The sequence below is a fragment of the Orcinus orca genome, chromosome 2 (genome assembly GCF_937001465.1).
Source record: "Orcinus orca chromosome 2, mOrcOrc1.1, whole genome shotgun sequence".
NCBI classification, from domain to species: Eukaryota; Metazoa; Chordata; class Mammalia; order Artiodactyla; family Delphinidae; genus Orcinus; species Orcinus orca.
In genome coordinates this window covers 151,470,355-151,488,184 of record NC_064560.1, presented here as the reverse complement: position 1 = coordinate 151,488,184, position 17,830 = coordinate 151,470,355, and the positions used below count along the sequence as shown (strand labels likewise).

The following is a 17,830-nucleotide window of genomic DNA, read 5'->3' as shown; positions in this document are numbered from 1 at the left end:
GAAGCCCCAGAACAACAGTTTTTTGCTATTACTGATAACACTTGCTATGGACATTCTCTTTATATCTCTTGGTACACATGTGCATGCATTTTGTGTCTCTAGAGTATATACTCAGGGTTGGAATTGCTTGGTCATAGGGTGTGCATATTTTCAGATTTAATAGATGATGTCAAACAGTTTTCCAACGTGGGTTTTACAGTTTATACTCCTACCAGAATGCAGGTGATGTCTCTTTATGCATATTTTCATATTTTAAAATTTCTGTCATATGGTGTATTTATAATGGTATGCGGTGTTTTTAATTTGTATTTTCTTGATTATTAATGTGGTTGGGTATATGTTTATTGGCCTTTTTGATAACCTTTTATAGGGTTATTCAAATCTTTTGCCACTGTAAATATCTTCTGTGACTTGTCTTTGCATTTCATATTTCTATTTGTTTTTCTTGTTGTGCATTAATTAAAACTTAGTATATTCCATATTTTTTCTAAGAGTTTAGTTTCACTGATGAGATCTATTGTGTGTAGGCTTCGTACGACTAATACATTAGCAGCCCCAGATGTATATTTAGATTCCTAAAAATTTTTAGAGAATGTTCATGTCTAATTGGAAGTCCTATCATTAGTCTTAGAGTTGCCTTCTAATATTTGCCAACATTTAAAAATCCCGGCTTGACTATAATTGAAGCTTACTTTTTTCTCCTATCTGGATGATTGGTTTTTAAAATCTCTGAGATCTGAATCTAAAATCAGACATTGACTATGATGCCCTGACTCATCCTGAGGCCACAGCTACTTTTACTACCAATTAATTACTGGACTCCAAGTACTCTTAGCCATTGTGACTGGGACTAGTAGTTGGTCAGTTAATTAAAAATAAGGCAAAGAATCATAAAAAAGAAATATGCATATTTTATTTCAATAAATACATACACACAAAACCCCTACAAATGAACATTTATATGTATTTATATGCTAATCTGTTGACTTGGGGTAAAACTTTTTCTTTGAGTATGAATCTTGCTTAAGTACAAAAAGTATCTTCTATGATTTCTATTTTCCCTTTCTTTAGATGGTACATAAACTTGAAGATGCTTGTAAAGCAATCTGAGTGCAGATATCTTTTAAGTATTTATAATTTTTCCAAATCTTTTATGATTATCTTCCCTATACCTTTTTTTCTTTCTTTCTTTTCTTACTAGTCATGCATTTTATGCACATCAGTGTATAAATGTCAATCCCAATCGCCCAATTCATCCCACCCTCACCTCACCCGCCACCACTTTCCCCCCTTGGTGTCCATACATTTGTTCTCTATATCTGTGTCTCAATTTCTGCCCTGCAAACCGGTTTATCTCTACCATTTTTCTAGGTTCCACATATATGCATTAATATACGATATTTGTTTTTCTCTTTCTGACTTACTTCACTCTGTATGACAGTCTCTGGATGCATCCACGTCACTACAAATGACCCAATTTCATTCCTTTTCATGGCTGAGTAATATTCCATTGTATATATGTACCACATCTTCTTTATCCATTCGTCTGTTGTTGGGCATTTAGGTTGCTTCCATGACCTGGCTATTGTAAATAGTGCTGCAGTGAACATTGGAGTGCATGTGTCTTTTTGAATTATGGTTTTCTCTGGGTATATGCCCAGTAGTGGGATTGCTGGGTCATATGGTAATTCTATTCTTAGTTCTTAAAGGAACTGCCATACTGTTCTCCATAGTGACTGTATCAATTTACATTCCCAGCAGCAGTGCAAGAGGGTTCCCTTTTCTCCACACCCTCTCCAGCATTTGTTGTTTGTAGATTTTCTGATGATGCCCATTCTAACTGGTGTGAGGTGATACCTCATTGTAGTTTTTTTTTTTTTTTTTTTTAATAAAGCATTGATAACAAATACCTCATTGTAGTTTTGATTTGCATTTCTCTAATAATTAGTGATGTTGAGCAGCTTTTCATGTGCTTCTTGGCCATCTGTATGTCTTCTTTGGAGAAATGTCTATTTAGGTCTTCTGCCCATTTTTGGATTGGGTTATTTGTTTTTTTAATATTGAGATGCATAAGCTGTTTATATTTTTTGGAGATTAATCCTTTGTCCGTTGATTCATTTGCAAATATTTTCTCCCATTCTGATGGTTGTCTTTTCGTCTTGTTTATGGTTTCCTTTGCCGTGCAAAAGCTTTTAAGTTTCATTAGGTCCCGTTTGTTTATTTTTGTTTTTGTTTCCATTACTCTAGGAGGTGGATCAAAAAAGATCTTGCTGTGATTTATATCAAAGAGTGTTCTTCCTATGTTTTCCTCTAAGAGTTTTATAGTGTCTGGCCTTACATTTAGGTCTTTAATCCATTTTGAGTTTATTTTTGTGTATGGTGTTAGGGAGTGTTCTAATTTCATTCTTTTACATGTAGCTGTCCAGTTTTCCCAGCACCACTTATTGAAGAGACTGTCTTTTCTCCATTGTATATCCTTGCCTCCTTTGTCATAGATTAGTTGACCATAGATGTGTGTTTGTGTTTTTTACATTTTTTTCCCCGTAATTGATTTCTAATCTCATAGCGTTGTGGTCAGAAAAGATGCTTGATATGATTTCAATTTTCTTAAATTTACTGAGGCTTGATTTGTGACCCAAGATGTGATCTATCCTGGAGAATGTTCTGTGCGCACTTGAGAAGAAAGTGTAATCTGCTGTTTTTGGATGGAATGTCCTATAAATATCAATTAAATCTATCTGGTCTATTGTGTCATTTAAAGCTTGTGTTTCCTTTTTAATTTTCTGTTTAGATGATCTGCCCATTGGTGTAAGTGAGGTGTTAAAGTCCCCCACTATTATTGCGTTACTGTCGATTTCCTCTTTTAGAGCTGTTAGCAGTTGCCTTATGTATTGAGGTGCTTCTGTGTTGGGTGCATATATATTTAAAATTGTTACATCTTCTTCTTGGATTGATCTCTTGATCATTACGTAGTGTCCTTCCTTGTCTCTTGTAACATTCTTTATTTTAAAGTCTTTTTTTTTTTTTTTTTTTTTGCGGTACGCGGGCCTCTCACTGTTGTGGCCTCTCCCATTGCGGAGCACAGGCTCCGGACGCGCAGACTCAGTGGCCATGGCTCACGGGCCCAGCCGCTTCGCGGCATGTGGGATCTTCCTGGACCAGGGCACGAACCCGTGTCCCCTGCATCAGCAGGCGGACTCTCAACCACTGTGCCACCAGGGAAGCCCTAAAGTCTATTTTATCTGATATGAGTATTGCTACTCTAGCTTTCTTTTGATTTCCATTTGCATGGAATATCTTTTTCCATCTCCTCACTTTCTGTCTATATGTGTCCCTAGGTCTGAAGTGGGTCTCTGGTAGGCAGCATATGTTCGGGTCTTGTTTATGTATCCATTCAGCCAGTCTGTGTATTTTGGTTGGAGCATTTAATCCATTTACATTTAAGGTAATTATCAATATGTCTGTTCCTATTACCATTTTCTGAATTGTTTTGGGTTTGTTATTGTAGGTCTTTTCCTTCTCTTCTGTTTCCTGCCTTGCGAAGTTCCTTTAGCTTTTGTTGTAAAGCTTGCTTGGTGCTTCTGAATTCCTTAGCTTTTGCTTGTCTGTAAAGCTTTTGATTTCTCCATCGAATCTGAATGAGATCCTTGCTGGGTAGAGTAATCTTGGTTGTAGGTTCTTCCCTTTCATTGCTTTAAGTATATCATGCCACTGCCTTCTGGCTTGTAGAGTTTCTGCTGAGAAATCAGCTGTTAACCTTATGGGAGTTCCCCTGTGTGTTATTTGTCGTTTTTCCCTTGCTGCTTTCAATAACTTCTCTTTGTCTGTAATTTTTGCCAATTTGATTACTATGTGTCCCGGCGTGTTTCTCCTTGGGTTTATCCTGTGTGGGACTCTCTGTGCTTCCTGGACTTGGGTGGCTATTTCCTTTCCCATGTTAGGGAAGTTTTCGACTATAATCTCTTCAAACATTTTCTCTGGTCCTTTCTCTCTCCTCCTTCTGGGACCCCTATAATGCGAATGTTGTTGTGTTTAATGTTGTCCCAGAGGTCTCTTAGGCTGTCTTCATTTCTTTTCATTCTTTTTTCTTTATTCTGTTCCACAGCAGTGAATTCCACCATTCTCTCTTCCAGGTCACTTACCTGTTCTTCTGCCTCAGTTATTCTGCTATTGATTCCTTCTAGTGCATTTTTCATTTCAGTTATTGTACTGTTCATCTCTGTTTGTTTGTTCTTTAATTCTTCTAGGTCTTTGTTAAACATTTCTTGCATCGTCTCGATCTTTGCCTCCATTCTTTTTCTGAGGTCTTGGATCATCTTCACTATCATTATTCTGAATTCTTTTTCTGGATTTCATTTAGTAGTTTTTCTGGGGTTTTATCTTGTTCCTTCATCTGGTACATAGCCCCCTGCCTTTTCATCTTGTCTGTCTTTCTGTGAGTGTGGTTTTAGTTCCACAGGCTGCAGGATTGTAGTTCTTGCTTCTGCTATCTGCCCTCTGGTTGATGAGGCTATCTAAGAGGCTTGTGCAAGTTTCCTGATGGGAGGGACTGGTGGATGGTAGAGCTGGCTGTTGCTCTGGTGGGATTAAAACTTTAATCCCCTTGACTGCTGATGGGTGGGGCTGGGTTCCATCCCTGTTGGTTGTTTGGCCTGGAGCTCTTTGGTGGGACTAATGCCAGACTCTGGGAAGGCTCATGCTAAGGAGCACTTCCCAGAACTTCTGCTGCCAGTGTTCTTGTCCCTTGGTGAGCCACAGTTGCCCGCTGCCTCTGCAGGAGACCCTCCAACACTAGCAGGTAGGTCTGGTTCAGTCTCCTGTGGGGTCACTGCTCCTTCCCCTGGGTCCCGATGTGTGTGCCCTTCAAGAGTGGAGTCTCTGTTTCCCCCAGTCCTGCCAAAGTCCTGCAGTCAAATCCCAGTAGCCTTCAAAGTCTGATTCTCTAGGAATTCCTCCTCCCGTTTCCAGGCTCCCAGGTTGAGAAGCCTGATGTGTGGCTCAGAACCTTCACTCCAGTGGGTGGACTTCTGTGGTATAATTGTTCTCCAGTTTGTGAGTCACCCACCCAGCGGTTATGGGATTTGATTTTATTGTGATTGCGCCCCTCCTACCGTCTCAGTGCGGCTTCTCCTTTGTCTTTGGAGGTGGGGTATCTTTTTTGGTGAGTTCCAGTGTCTTCCTGTTGATGATTGTTCAGCAGTTAGTTGGGATTCTGGTGTTCTCGAAAGAGGGAGTGAGAGCATGTCCTTCTACTCTGCCATCTTGAACCAATCTCCCTATAGCTTTTAAAAAGACTTGCTTTAAAATTATTTGATTTGAGTTTTCATATAAATATTTTATACTCATATTTCTTTAACTTATATAGTAATTAAATTACATAATAGCATAAGCACAAGTGTCATACATGTTTGGAAACATGTACTACTGATTCTTGGTAAGTATATGACTCAATTAGTGGGATCAGAAGGACCTTATTCTAGAGGTATTCTAGAGAGTGACACACTTATTTATAGCATTATTGTCCTGTGGGAATCAGTCTATATGTTATACAGTTGGAATAATCCATAGTCAGAAATACATTCATGTGAATTGTACATTTACTGCATTTCTCACACTGTCACATTTTACTTCCAATCAGTTCAAAGTAGTATAAGTGAAGACACGTTCTTAACATTTTTCATTGCCTAGAGTAAAAAAGATTGAGATATATACATGGTTAAAGGCACTGAAAATATTGGCATTTCTTTCTCAATTTTTGAGGCTTGGGGTGAGGAGAGTGAGGGTGATAAGTGGAAAGAATACCTGCAAACATCCTCAGATGTTACCCACCTTAAAGGGCTGTGTTTAAACTTATGCTCCATATTTTATTAGGAGGGCTACACTGGAAATTTCACTTATCTTTCCTTAATTACAGTTTTCTTACATGGGCAATATTAAGGTTGCTAATTAGTGATGTTTTATGAGTTATAATATCAATTTCCATGTATATACATATATTTATATATGTTAATTTATGTATGTATATTAAATTATATATATGCATAAACAGTTATATTACACTTACAATGTTTAAACACAAAATTTTTAGAATACAGTATGTCAGGCACTTTGGTTATATGTTAAAATATATCTCAGTATGAATTAACTTACTGTTTTCCCAAATAGAAAAGCCTTTGAAAAATGTAAGTGAATAATTGAATAGTTCCCAGAACTTAAAATTGCAGAGGAGTGTCTTGAGTGCTATATTGGGAGCGTTGGTGAATAAAGGATGCAATGATAATGGTATATGACAAAAAAAAAAAAGAGAAGAAACACATTAAGCATCACGATGATGCTGTATACATGCGTGTATACACACACAAGAAACAGAAAGTGTTTTGAAACACTACTTAGCATTTCATGCAGTATATTCATGTACTATATTCTGTTCTATTCTGTTTCTTTCATTTTTAAGAAAAGGATTCGTTCATGTCATAATTCAATAGATTATGACATGCATTTTGAAAAATACAAAATAAGGACTAATTCTAGACAGAAGCAAAGAGGATTATCACATGGTCAGATTAGAAACTGCTTTTTACTTTTATATCTGTTCTGACTGTTATACTGTTCCTTTTAATAACATTTTGTTTTTAATTGTGGTAAAGCATAACATGAAATTTACCATCTTAACAATTTTAAGTGTACGGTTCAGTAGACTTAAGTATATTGCTATACAGCCAGTGTTGGACACTTGGGTTGCTTCTACTTTTTGGCTTATGTAAATAATACTGCTACAGGTATCGGTGAACAAATATGTCCTCGAGACTCTGCTTTCAATTCTTTTGGATATATACCCAGAAGTGGAATTGCTGGAGCATAGGGTAATTCTATTTTTAATTTTTTTTTTTTTTTTTTTTTTTGCAGTACGTGGGCCTCTCACTGTTGTGGCCTCTCCCGTTGCGGGGCACAGGCTCCGGACGCGCACGCTCAGCGGCCATGGCTCACGGGCCTAGCCGCTCCGCGACATGTGGGATCTTCCTGGACCGGGGCACGAACCCGTGTCCCCTGCATTGGCAGGCAGACTCTCAACCACTGTGCCACCAGGAAAGCCCCTATTTTTAATTTTTTGAGGAAGCACTGTACAGTATTTCATAGCAGCTTTATACCATTTTATATTCCCACCAACAGCACACACGCATTCCAATTTCTCCATATCCTTGCCAGCACTTGTTATTTTCAGTATTTTTGTTTTTTGATAGTAGCCATCCTAATGGATGTGAGGTGGTAGCTCATTGTGGTTTTGACTTGCATTTCCCTATTAGTGACGGTGAGCATTTTTTCATTTGCTTGTTGGCCATTCGTATATCTTCTTTGGAGTAATGTCTGTTCAAGTCCTTTGCCCATTTTTAATTTGGGTTGTTTGTATTTTTGTGGTTGTATTATAGGAGTTCTTTATATATTCTGAATATTAGTACCTTATCAGATCTGTCATTTGTAAATACTCTCTCATTCTGTTGATTGCCTTTTTGTGATACTGTTTGGGCTCAAGTACTCATCCAAAGGAAACTTCATTTCACGTTGAACTTACTTTGGGATGAGAACCTATAAAAGAAGCCTCGACCAGTGTGACTTAAGGCTATCATAGTCTTTTGGGAATAGAAAACGCAGTCCTGCAGCAGTTTTAAGCCAGTTTTAATTTGAAATATCTGCCCCAGTCATATACCAAGGGAGATTTATTTGTGGACATAATATTTAAATATTATTTGAGTTTTATTTCCCAGAATCAGAGTTTATGATAAGCAAGATAGAAAAACACAAAACAACTACATAATGAGAAATTAGAGGATATCATATATAGTTTTCCTGAAATTATTTTACAGTATGTTGTTGGATTATTATTATTTTTTAAAATCCTTATTTATTTATTTGTTTGTTTGCTTTATTTATTTATTTTTGGCTGTGTTGGGTCTTCGTTGCTGTGCACAGGCTTTCTCTAGATGCAGCGAGCAGGGGCTACTCTTCGTTGCGGTGCATGGCCTTCTCATCGCGGTCGCTTCTCTTGTTGCGGAGCACCAGCTCTAAGTGCGCAGGCTTCAGTAGTTGTGGCTCACGGGCTTAGTTGCTCCCCAGCATGTGGAATCTTCCTGGACCAGGGCGCGAACCCAGTGGATTCTTAACCACTGCACCACCAGGGAAGTCCTAGATTATTATTATTTATAGCAATACTTTAAAGTTCATTTTATAGGTAATAGGTTTCTTTTTTTGGCCTTTTCCAATTTAAACCCCTCTGGGGTTACTCATAAACTACTTTCATTTTCTTTATTTTTCTCAGATAAATTTTAGATTTTTTCCTTAATATGTATTTCAATCCTTATGTAAGAGGAAGAAGAAATAACAAATTCATTTCCTGATTTATAAGTATCTTTATAATACACTTCTTATATTCTAAGAAAAAAATCTGTGTTTATCCTTCTGTTACTAAGAACATACTGACTCTCACTTAGGAATTGATTTATTCAAAGCTAAGTAACATTCTTTTACTCTCTAACTCTGGTCATTCTCTGGAAATTTAGTAATGGAAAGAATAAAAATTCGCCTCTCGAGAACTTAATCCATCTTAATTTAGTTTAAAGCTTAACAGGAAGACCTATTATTAATGACTTCAGTGAGGTTCATTGGGAAAGGTAAGCCAATATTTCAGTGAGACAATTGAAATTGCTTCTTTAGTAATACTTTTTTTTAACCTTTTACTTTGAAAAACATAGGAAAAAAGTTACAAAAATGGTATAGTAAACTCCCTTCATCTAAATTTGCTAATGGTTAACATTATGTAACAATTACTCTGTCAGTTTCTTTGCATTCCTGTGTGTGTGTAAATGTATTTATAACATCAAGAACTTGAGATAATGTCTATTTGGAAGAAATGTTCGGACTCTTGAAAAAAACGATGAGGAATATTTTACTGCATAATATTTACTCTTTCAGTACTGAAACATCACTCAAGGACATCTAAAGGAAGATAATACACATTTTAAAAGATCACATAAAGAAAAGTGATAGGTTTTAATGAGCTGAATTTCCCACCAAATTACTAAAATTCTATTTTTATGAAAATCTAGAGAGAAGTTTATTACTATCAAAAGAGAATTGATCACATATATTTCACATCTAAACTGAATTCCCAGCATAATGAATTTGAGACAAATTCATAATTTATTATAATTTCCCTTGCTTTAGGCACACATGTCTATAACAGATACAGCATTTTATAGAAATTCAGGAGAAGCATGGTAAGTATTTCAGTGAAGTCTCATAAGAGTTAACAAAAAACTTACGTGAAGTGCAGGGTACACATATACACAACTAAGGAGAATAATGATTATCGGTTAAGCAAGGAATATATTCTTCAGTCAAATTCATAAGGTACTACACATTAATGAAAGATCACTTCCACTTTACTTAGCTTAAGCATATATTGTAAGGGCATTTATTCCCTTTGACCTCTTTTCCAAAGCACACTTACTTCATTTTATTTCTTAAACTGTGTAATTACCCAGTTTGTTTTTAAGGTAGAGGGGATCTCCTTTAACTCGCGTTCACCAGATTTTGTCATAGTTCAGTATTTTGCATAATTGTGTTTTGTGTCATTGGAGAGAGGCGGTGTAGTAGTATGGCAAAAAGCCTGGACCCTGGAGTCAAAGTTCCTGGGTTTGAATATAGACTCTGCCACTTATCTTGGGTGTCTCAGTTTCTTCATCTGTGACATGTGTATAATAATAGTACCTATCTTACAGAGTTGTAACAGACATTATATAAGCTAATGCATAAAAGAGCATGCACAGAATAAGAACTTAATAAATGTTCATTGTCGTTATTTGTCTGAACACTTAACAAAATAATAAGTAGTTATACAGCAGTCACTCTTTCTGATTACCCTATTGGGTGCTTACCATGTGTGGGTACTGTACTAAAAATGAATAAAATATATCCCCAAGCTTTAAGGAGTTCATGGTTTAGTAAAGAAGATGAACATCAGACAAATAATGGCAATATAATAAGTGCGTAATAGAAGTAGTTCTGTGGGATTACTGAGTCAGGAGTAACTAACCTCTGTCTAGGAAAGTTAGAAAAAAATTTATGAGTGTTGGGTATGCAGAGGTTTATCCTACTATTCTGGTGTGTTGGTGTTATTTAATTGGGGGAGCCATAAAAGGCAAATGCTGAGGAACTACTACAGATTAAAAGAGACAGTAGAAACGTGATAGCTAAGTACACACTGACTGCATCCTGTATTGGGGGGGAATTGCACTAAAGGACAGGATTGGGACATTAACTAAATTGGATGCACTGTAAATTAGATTACAGAACATTACTAAAGTTAAATTTCCTGAAGTTGATCACTATACTGTAAAAGAATTTTTGTTCTAAGACACATTGCTGAAATAGCAAAGGAGTAAAGGGGAATAACACTATTTGAGAGTAGTTTGTGATATATTTGAATTTTCCTGATATTTCAAAACCAATCTCAGAACCATTTAGCAATGGTTCACCTTCCTCAGCAAGGAACTGAGAGGACTGTATCACAAACTACTCTCAGATAGTTCAGGGGGAAAATGCACATACACTCACACACAGAATGATGAAGCCTATGTGGCAAAGTGTTAAAAACTGGTGACTCAGGGCTTCTCTGGTGGTGCAGTGGTTAAGAATCTGCCTGCCAATGCAGGGGACATGGGTTTGAGCCCTGGTCCGGGAAGATCCCACATGCCGTGGAGCAACTAAGCCCATGCGCCACAACTACTGAGCCTGCACTCTAGAGCCCGCGAGCCACAACTACTGAGCCCACGTGCTGCAACTACTGAAGCCCGCGCGCCTAGAGCCTGTGCTCCTCAACAAGAGAAGCCACCACAATGAAAAGCCCGCACACTGCAAGGAAGAGTAGCCCCCGCTGGCCGCAACTAGAGAAAGGCCGCGTGCAGCAAAGAAGACCCAACGCAGCCAAAAATAAACAAATAAATTTATTAAAAAAACAAAAACTGGTGACTCGAGTATACAGCAGTTGTATTACTTTTATAGCTTTTCTACAAATTTGATATTATTTCAAAAGAGAAAACTTAAGGGGGGAGAAAAAAGGAAAGAGCTTCATAGGGAGGAGGCATTTGAACTGTATCATAGAGGCTGAATTCACCAGGTAGATAAGGAGGAGCAGAGGCAGATAGGTAGAAGGCCACAGCAGTGTGAAAGAGCATGACTTGCAAGGCAGTTCAGTGTGGTAACTTCCGTGTCACTGTAAGAATACATTCTCTCAGACAGCTATAGAGAATTAGCTTGGATATTCATTAATCTGTTGTTTGTTGAATCTCACTGCCAAAAATTCAAGAAATGTTTAGCAAATTATTGGACTACATTTACGCCAAAGAAAGCCATTGTTTTGTATACTTGTATCACCAAGAAATCATCCTGAAGGTTTTTTTCTCTTTGACAGCCTGTAATTCTTCATGGATATTTAGAAATGACAAGGCCATTTATGTGGAAGAGTTTGAGCAGCCTTAAGACCAAGTAGACAGTAGAAATTTAGTATCCTCATACATGTAAATTGAAAAGCAGTTCTCATTTTGGTAGAATCTCATTAGTGATAATTTGGAAATTTGGATCAACAAAAGCAATAAGAATAAAACTATAATTAAGCATTTTATATCATCAGTGTCCGTATTTACTAGGGAAGTATTTTAGAGTGGAGCTGAAAAGAATCTTTTTGTAAGAAATCTTTGAAACAGCAAAATAAGTGATTTGGTAGTAATTTTCACCTTTAGAAGTCAGAATGATTGAGTGAAGATCATTTTTCAAACTTCCTGTGGTTTTTTGTCTCTTTTTCCTTTTAAATTTTCTGTTTCTTAAATCTAGAGGATGAAGGTTTTACTTCCGATGGTAGTCACTTAAATTATTTATATTGCAAATCTTTGATAGCAAGAATTTTATATGTATCTTAAAAAATATCAGATGGCTCTGTGCTCTATATAGAGAGAATTTTGTTTTTTAGAGAATAATTTCTAGACATATAAATGAAAGTTAATGGACCTAGTACTTAAACAGTATCCATTCAGTTCCTTGCTGAGGAAAGGGAACCATTGCTGAATGGTTTTCAGATTGTTCTTGGAATATAAGGAAAATTTGTCATAAAATTTCTAGTGAGGTAGTTTAAGATCATGAAATACACTTAAATTTTTTAAAGTTTTCTGAAGCAATTGTAATTTTTCCATATTCTCACATGATTTTTCCATATTCTCATGTATTCTCATATAAATTTGTATCTGCATAATCTCTGTATAATGCTCCACTTTGAATTCTTCTGTCAAACAAATTAAAACACTGGCGCGGGCTTCCCTGGTGGCGCAGTGGTTGAGAGTCCGCCTGCCGATGCAGGGGACACGGGTTCGTGCCCGGTCCGGGAGGATCCCGCATGCCGCGGAGTGGCGGGGCCCGTGAGCCATGGCCGCTGGGCCTGCGCGTCCGGAGCCTGTGCTCCGCAATGGGAGAGGCCACAACAGTGAGAGGCCCGCGTACCGCAAAAAAAAAAAAAAGAAAAGAAAAGAAAAGAAAAACACTGGCGCATCATCCAATCTGAATTATTTATTATAAGATGAATTTTCTTCCATTTTGAGACTGAGCTATGGGAGAAGTTTTTGGTTAAATGAAATAAAGCCAGAGTTGTTAGGATGAATAACGCAATTTGTAATTATAAATCTTATTTCTAAGATTAGTAAGATAGGATATTAACTTTCATGGTTTCTTGATGTTTACTAGAATAGTTGAATTTTACGATGTAAAAAATATCAGTTGAATCTTTGTGTGATGCTGTTTGTAGGAAAGTTTATGGTAGATTGAATTGCTAAAGTTAGCATACTTGATTATGTTGTATAACAAAGACATGAAAGCTTTTAGAAATCTTTAAAACTTAAGAATTTAGTCATTAGAGAATGTGGAGTAATACGTGTTTTTCTCTGTTCATAGTTACTCATAAATAAAATAATTTGTAAGTTTCATGCTTTGCATGTTTTAAACTATTTTGATATATCTGGAAAATGTCCAAATAGTTATCACAGTTGTTTTTTTTTTTTTTTCCTGATTGTAATGGTAGTAATATCTGTGTTGTATTTACATACGTAGAAAGAGGGCTGGTTTGAAGGATCAGGAGGTATATACATAATTATATAAAATTATAGTTGTTTTTATTAAGTGTATTTAAAATTCTTTTGAGAGTTCATAATATTTGTTGCTGCTTCCTCTAATTATGAGAAAGGGAAAGAATTGACCAATGCAGGTTTAATTTTTCTTTTTGGTTTTTCTTAGCAATTGAAAGCATGTAGTGAAGAGCATGAAGACAGAGAATGTTTGAACCAAGCTATTACTGCTCTTATGAATCTCCAAGGTAGTATGGACCGAATTTACAAGCAGTATTCACCTAGACGCCGACCTGGGTAATTCCAAACTTTTGAAAATATGAATGCTTATGGAATACTTCTCTTACGCCTGATGTCTGGTTTTCTAAAGAAGTGTAACTTACAGTGATAGTTGCATTCTTGAAAGTTATAGTTTTGTTTTACATTTTTCTTTTGTCCTTTAGTCTTTTAAAATTGGCATTAAGATATATTTAATAAAATTTTTAAAAGATACATTAAATAATTTTTGTATCATTTATATAAGAAATTTAGTGTTATTTTCATTTTAATTCTTATGGCATTAAGAATGATATATAGAGCCTCTGCTGTTTCTCTTTCACAATAATGAAATTGAGGCATGTACTATTTAGTGGCAAAGTTAGAAGCGAGTAAATGCTGTGTGCAAAATCTAGTGTTTAGTTATTTAATATTTTTGTCACTTGATTTGAGGTAGTTCATACCTAAGGCAATTAAGGTTGCTTAACCATTGAATAAGCTAAATTTATCTGGGTTTTTTGTTGTTGTTGTTGCTGTTTTTTTAGGGATCCTGTTTGCCCTTTTTATAATCGTCAATTAAGAAGCAAGCACCTGGCTATTAAAAAAATGAATGAAATTCAGAAAAACATAGATGGATGGGAAGGCAAAGATATTGGACAGTGTTGTAATGAATTTATTATGGAAGGCCCATTGACAAGAATTGGTGCTAAACACGAACGGCACATTTTTCTCTTTGATGGCTTAATGATTAGCTGCAAACCCAATCATAGCCAGTCACGCCTTCCAGGATACAGTAGTGCAGAATACAGATTAAAAGAAAAATTTGTCATGAGGAAAATACAAATATGTGATAAAGAAGATACTTGTGAGTGCAAACATGCTTTTGAATTAGTATCCAAAGATGAAAACAGCATAATATTTGCTGCTAAGTCTGCTGAAGAGAAAAATAATTGGATGGCAGCACTTATTTCTCTTCATTATCGTAGTACTCTAGATCGAATGCTAGATTCAGTATTACTGAAGGAAGAAAATGAACAACCACTTAGATTACCGAGTCCTGAAGTGTATCGTTTTGTGGTAAAAGACTCTGAGGAAAACATTGTTTTTGAAGACAACTTGCAAAGTAGAAGTGGAATCCCCATTATTAAAGGAGGAACTGTGGTGAAATTAATTGAAAGGTTAACATATCACATGTATGCAGGTATGTAAGGAAGGAACCCCTCCAAAATATGGTACTTTGAATTAATTAATCTGAATAAATTGAATATGCAACCTGTTTTATGCTCTATCTTTTCAGATCCCAATTTTGTTCGCACTTTTCTTACTACGTATCGTTCATTTTGTAAACCACAGGAATTGCTAAGCTTACTGATTGAACGGTAAGAAAAATATTTCATTTATATTTAAATTTTTTTTAAAGTTAACTGTTTTGTACCTTGCAAAGTGCTAGGTATCTAGTATGTCCTCAGGTAGTTTTTGAACATAATTTATTTGACATTAAATTTGCAGTATTACTATTCTCTTCAAGCAGCATACTTACTGAAATCCCTGTTTATAACAGATCTTTTCAGATCTTAGCAATATTTATAGTGGTAATCAGAAAGACCCATTTTTACAGGATAAAAAAACTATGAATTTTAATGAAATTTTTTCTATTCAATAAAACAAGACTTCCTTGAAAGAGACTTTTTACTTCTGAAACAAACTTTTTACCGTGGAAAATTTTAAAACATAAACGAGTAAGTAGAATATAATAAGCCCCATTTATCAATCATCCAACTTCAATAATTATCAACTCATGTTTCATCTGTTTCCATACTGACTTGAACACCCTAATTCCAGGATTATTTTGAAGTAAATCCTTGGCAACATATTTCATCTGTAAATATTCCCATTTTGTATTTCTAAAAGATAAGTGTCCTTATTAAAACCATAATACAGTATCATTATTAGACCTAAAAAAATTAAAATTTCCTTTATTATGATTAATTTTTTAAAATTAAGTTTTGGATTGACTTTTTTTTACTGAGTATGTTAGTGGTACTTTAAATGCTTTATAGGTTGAATGATAGTATATGGACTTCAAAATAATTTTTGTTTTACATTTTCAAACTTAACTACCAGAATTTTATCTGGACCTCTATCATTATGTTGTTCCATGAAACTAAGTATAGCAGACTGAGTTAGTATAATGTGCTATGAAGATTTACTTAGCTGCCTTTCCATGTCCAAAATAAGGAAAGCACGTGTTAGACATATTTTAGCTATATTTCCTATGGTTGGGGAAGGTTTTTTTTTTTTAACTTTGATTTTTTTACCTTATCCACTTAGTTATGTTTTTTAAATAATATTTAAAATTCAGAGTGGGACTTCTCTTTGGATTTATGTTCACTTATTTTAGGAAATTTACTTTCATTTTAATAAATTAAATATTAAGGACAGATTATTAGATAAGGTATCTCTGTTATGTTCTTTAAAGAGGTCATACTCTTCATAGATTCTTTTCTTGGATCTTTTCCACTGACCTTTCGTATGTTGGTCAATGCTAGTTATTAAACTTTTTTTGATAAAAGTAAGAATATAAGTATTTAGTACTATAGACAAAGGGCAGTTTTTTGTAGTATGTAATACTTCAAGAGAAGTTTATCAGTAATTGCACTTTTCACATAAATGGTAGTAAAGAAGGTTGGTTAGTTAAAATATTTTTTCTGCTGTATTTGAAATCTTTCTCATTTCTGTATGAACAACAAAAAATTTCTCTCATTTTGCTTTTCTTCTTAGATTTGAAATTCCAGAGCCAGAACCTACTGAAGCAGATAAATTGGCAGTAGAGAAAGGCGAGCAGCCAATCAGTGCAGACCTTAAAAGGTTTCGCAAGGAATATGTCCAACCAGTACAACTTAGGTTTGGCCTGAATATTATATTTTTTTATGTGCCATTCAATTTTCAATACATAGTTAGCACAAAAGTTTTTACCTCTTAATTCAGATGTAGGTATTATTAATTTCATAGCAGTTTAAATTAAACTTCCAAAGTTCTTTTTATGTGCAGCTACTCTTAATTCCCTGAAGAAATTTAATTATTAAAATATACTGTGTTATATGCATCAGATATCTCTAGCATGTGATATGTTATGCTTGCAGATCAGGGTACCTAATAAATAAAAATTATAAAATTTCATATGAAAATTTCATTTGCCTATTGTCAATCCCCCCTCCCCCTTTTTGTTTTCGTTGTCTCATTGTGATCATTTAGTAATTCTGGGCTTTTTTACCATTTATAATATTTATGAAAGTTCTAGTTCTTTCCTCACTCTTTTCCCACAAGATACATAGACATTTGTTACTTATCTAAAAAGTGTCATTTCAATAATTTATTTTTTTCATGCTTTTTCTTTTTAAAAAAATTTTTACTGAAATATAGTTGATTTACAATCTTGTGTTAGTTTCAGGTGTACAGCAAAGTGATTCAGTTTTATATATATATTTTTTTTTCTTTTTTAGATTCTTTTCTATTATAGGTTATTACAAGATAGTGAGTATAGTTCCCTGTGCTATACAGTAGGTCCTTATTGGTTATCGGTTTAATAATTTCTAAAAATGTATCTGATAATAACATCTGCTGGTTGTTAGGTTACTCTGTGTGCCTAAGTGCTTTATCTTTTTTATCTCATCCTCACAACACAATTACTATTTCCACTTTGTTTAAGAGAAAATTGAAACTTAACAGGATAAAGTAGTTTGAGATAGGTCATATGAAGGGAGTGACAGGGGAGGATCCATATCTGACTTTGTAAACCAGTGCTTGTTTGTTTGTTTCAGTGTTCACTGACTGAGCATTGAAAATTGGAAGCTCCTTTGATTAGGCTTATTTATAGTCCAAGTGAAAACCAAAGTATTATCTACCTTTTTCCATGGGAAAACTGAGATATCTTATTAATTGTATATGATCTAAATATTTTTTCCCTGTAAATGTTAAGTTTCCTTGATTAATATTAATGAATAAATTGACATTTTGAAACTGAGTATATTAACTGCTTATTTTTCAGGATGATTGCCACAAATAAATGCAGTTTTAGAGGAATGATAGTGCTCCCAACTATATGTCTGTCAGCCAAAACTTTTAATATGTCATTCTTTGCCTAAGAAGATGAGCTTATTTACCCCTGAACCATAAAGAAGTAATTAACTTTTTTCTACTAGCTGTGATGCATTTGTACTAATCCACACTCAAATTAAGCCCCTTGACATGAGGCACACATTTATGAGGTTGCTATATTAGAGCAGAATGTAATATTAGACTCTCAGTCATATATGTTCTTTAAGTATTTATTTCTAAGCATTTTCTGTGTTCTCAGTCCTGTACTTGTAACTATAGTGAATACAGAAATAGCATAGAGGAACTTCCCTGGT

The 17,830-nt window shown here is 35.1% G+C and overlaps 1 protein-coding gene across 3 annotated transcripts in view; it reads left to right on the top strand.

Annotated features, from left to right (window-relative positions):
* The window catches only part of SOS2 (SOS Ras/Rho guanine nucleotide exchange factor 2), a 99,843-nt gene that overhangs the window by 51,774 nt on the left and 30,239 nt on the right, over window positions 1-17,830 (top strand). For 2 of the 3 annotated variants that reach the window (XM_004270035.3, XM_049706298.1), the window contains 4 exons: window positions 13,333-13,460; window positions 13,964-14,619; window positions 14,716-14,797; window positions 16,200-16,322. In XM_004270035.3, the coding sequence (XP_004270083.1) occupies window positions 13,333-13,460; window positions 13,964-14,619; window positions 14,716-14,797; window positions 16,200-16,322 (989 nt within the window). The remainder of the gene's footprint in view (window positions 1-13,332; window positions 13,461-13,963; window positions 14,620-14,715; window positions 14,798-16,199; window positions 16,323-17,830) is intronic. The other variant, XM_049706299.1, reaches the window with a different exon arrangement.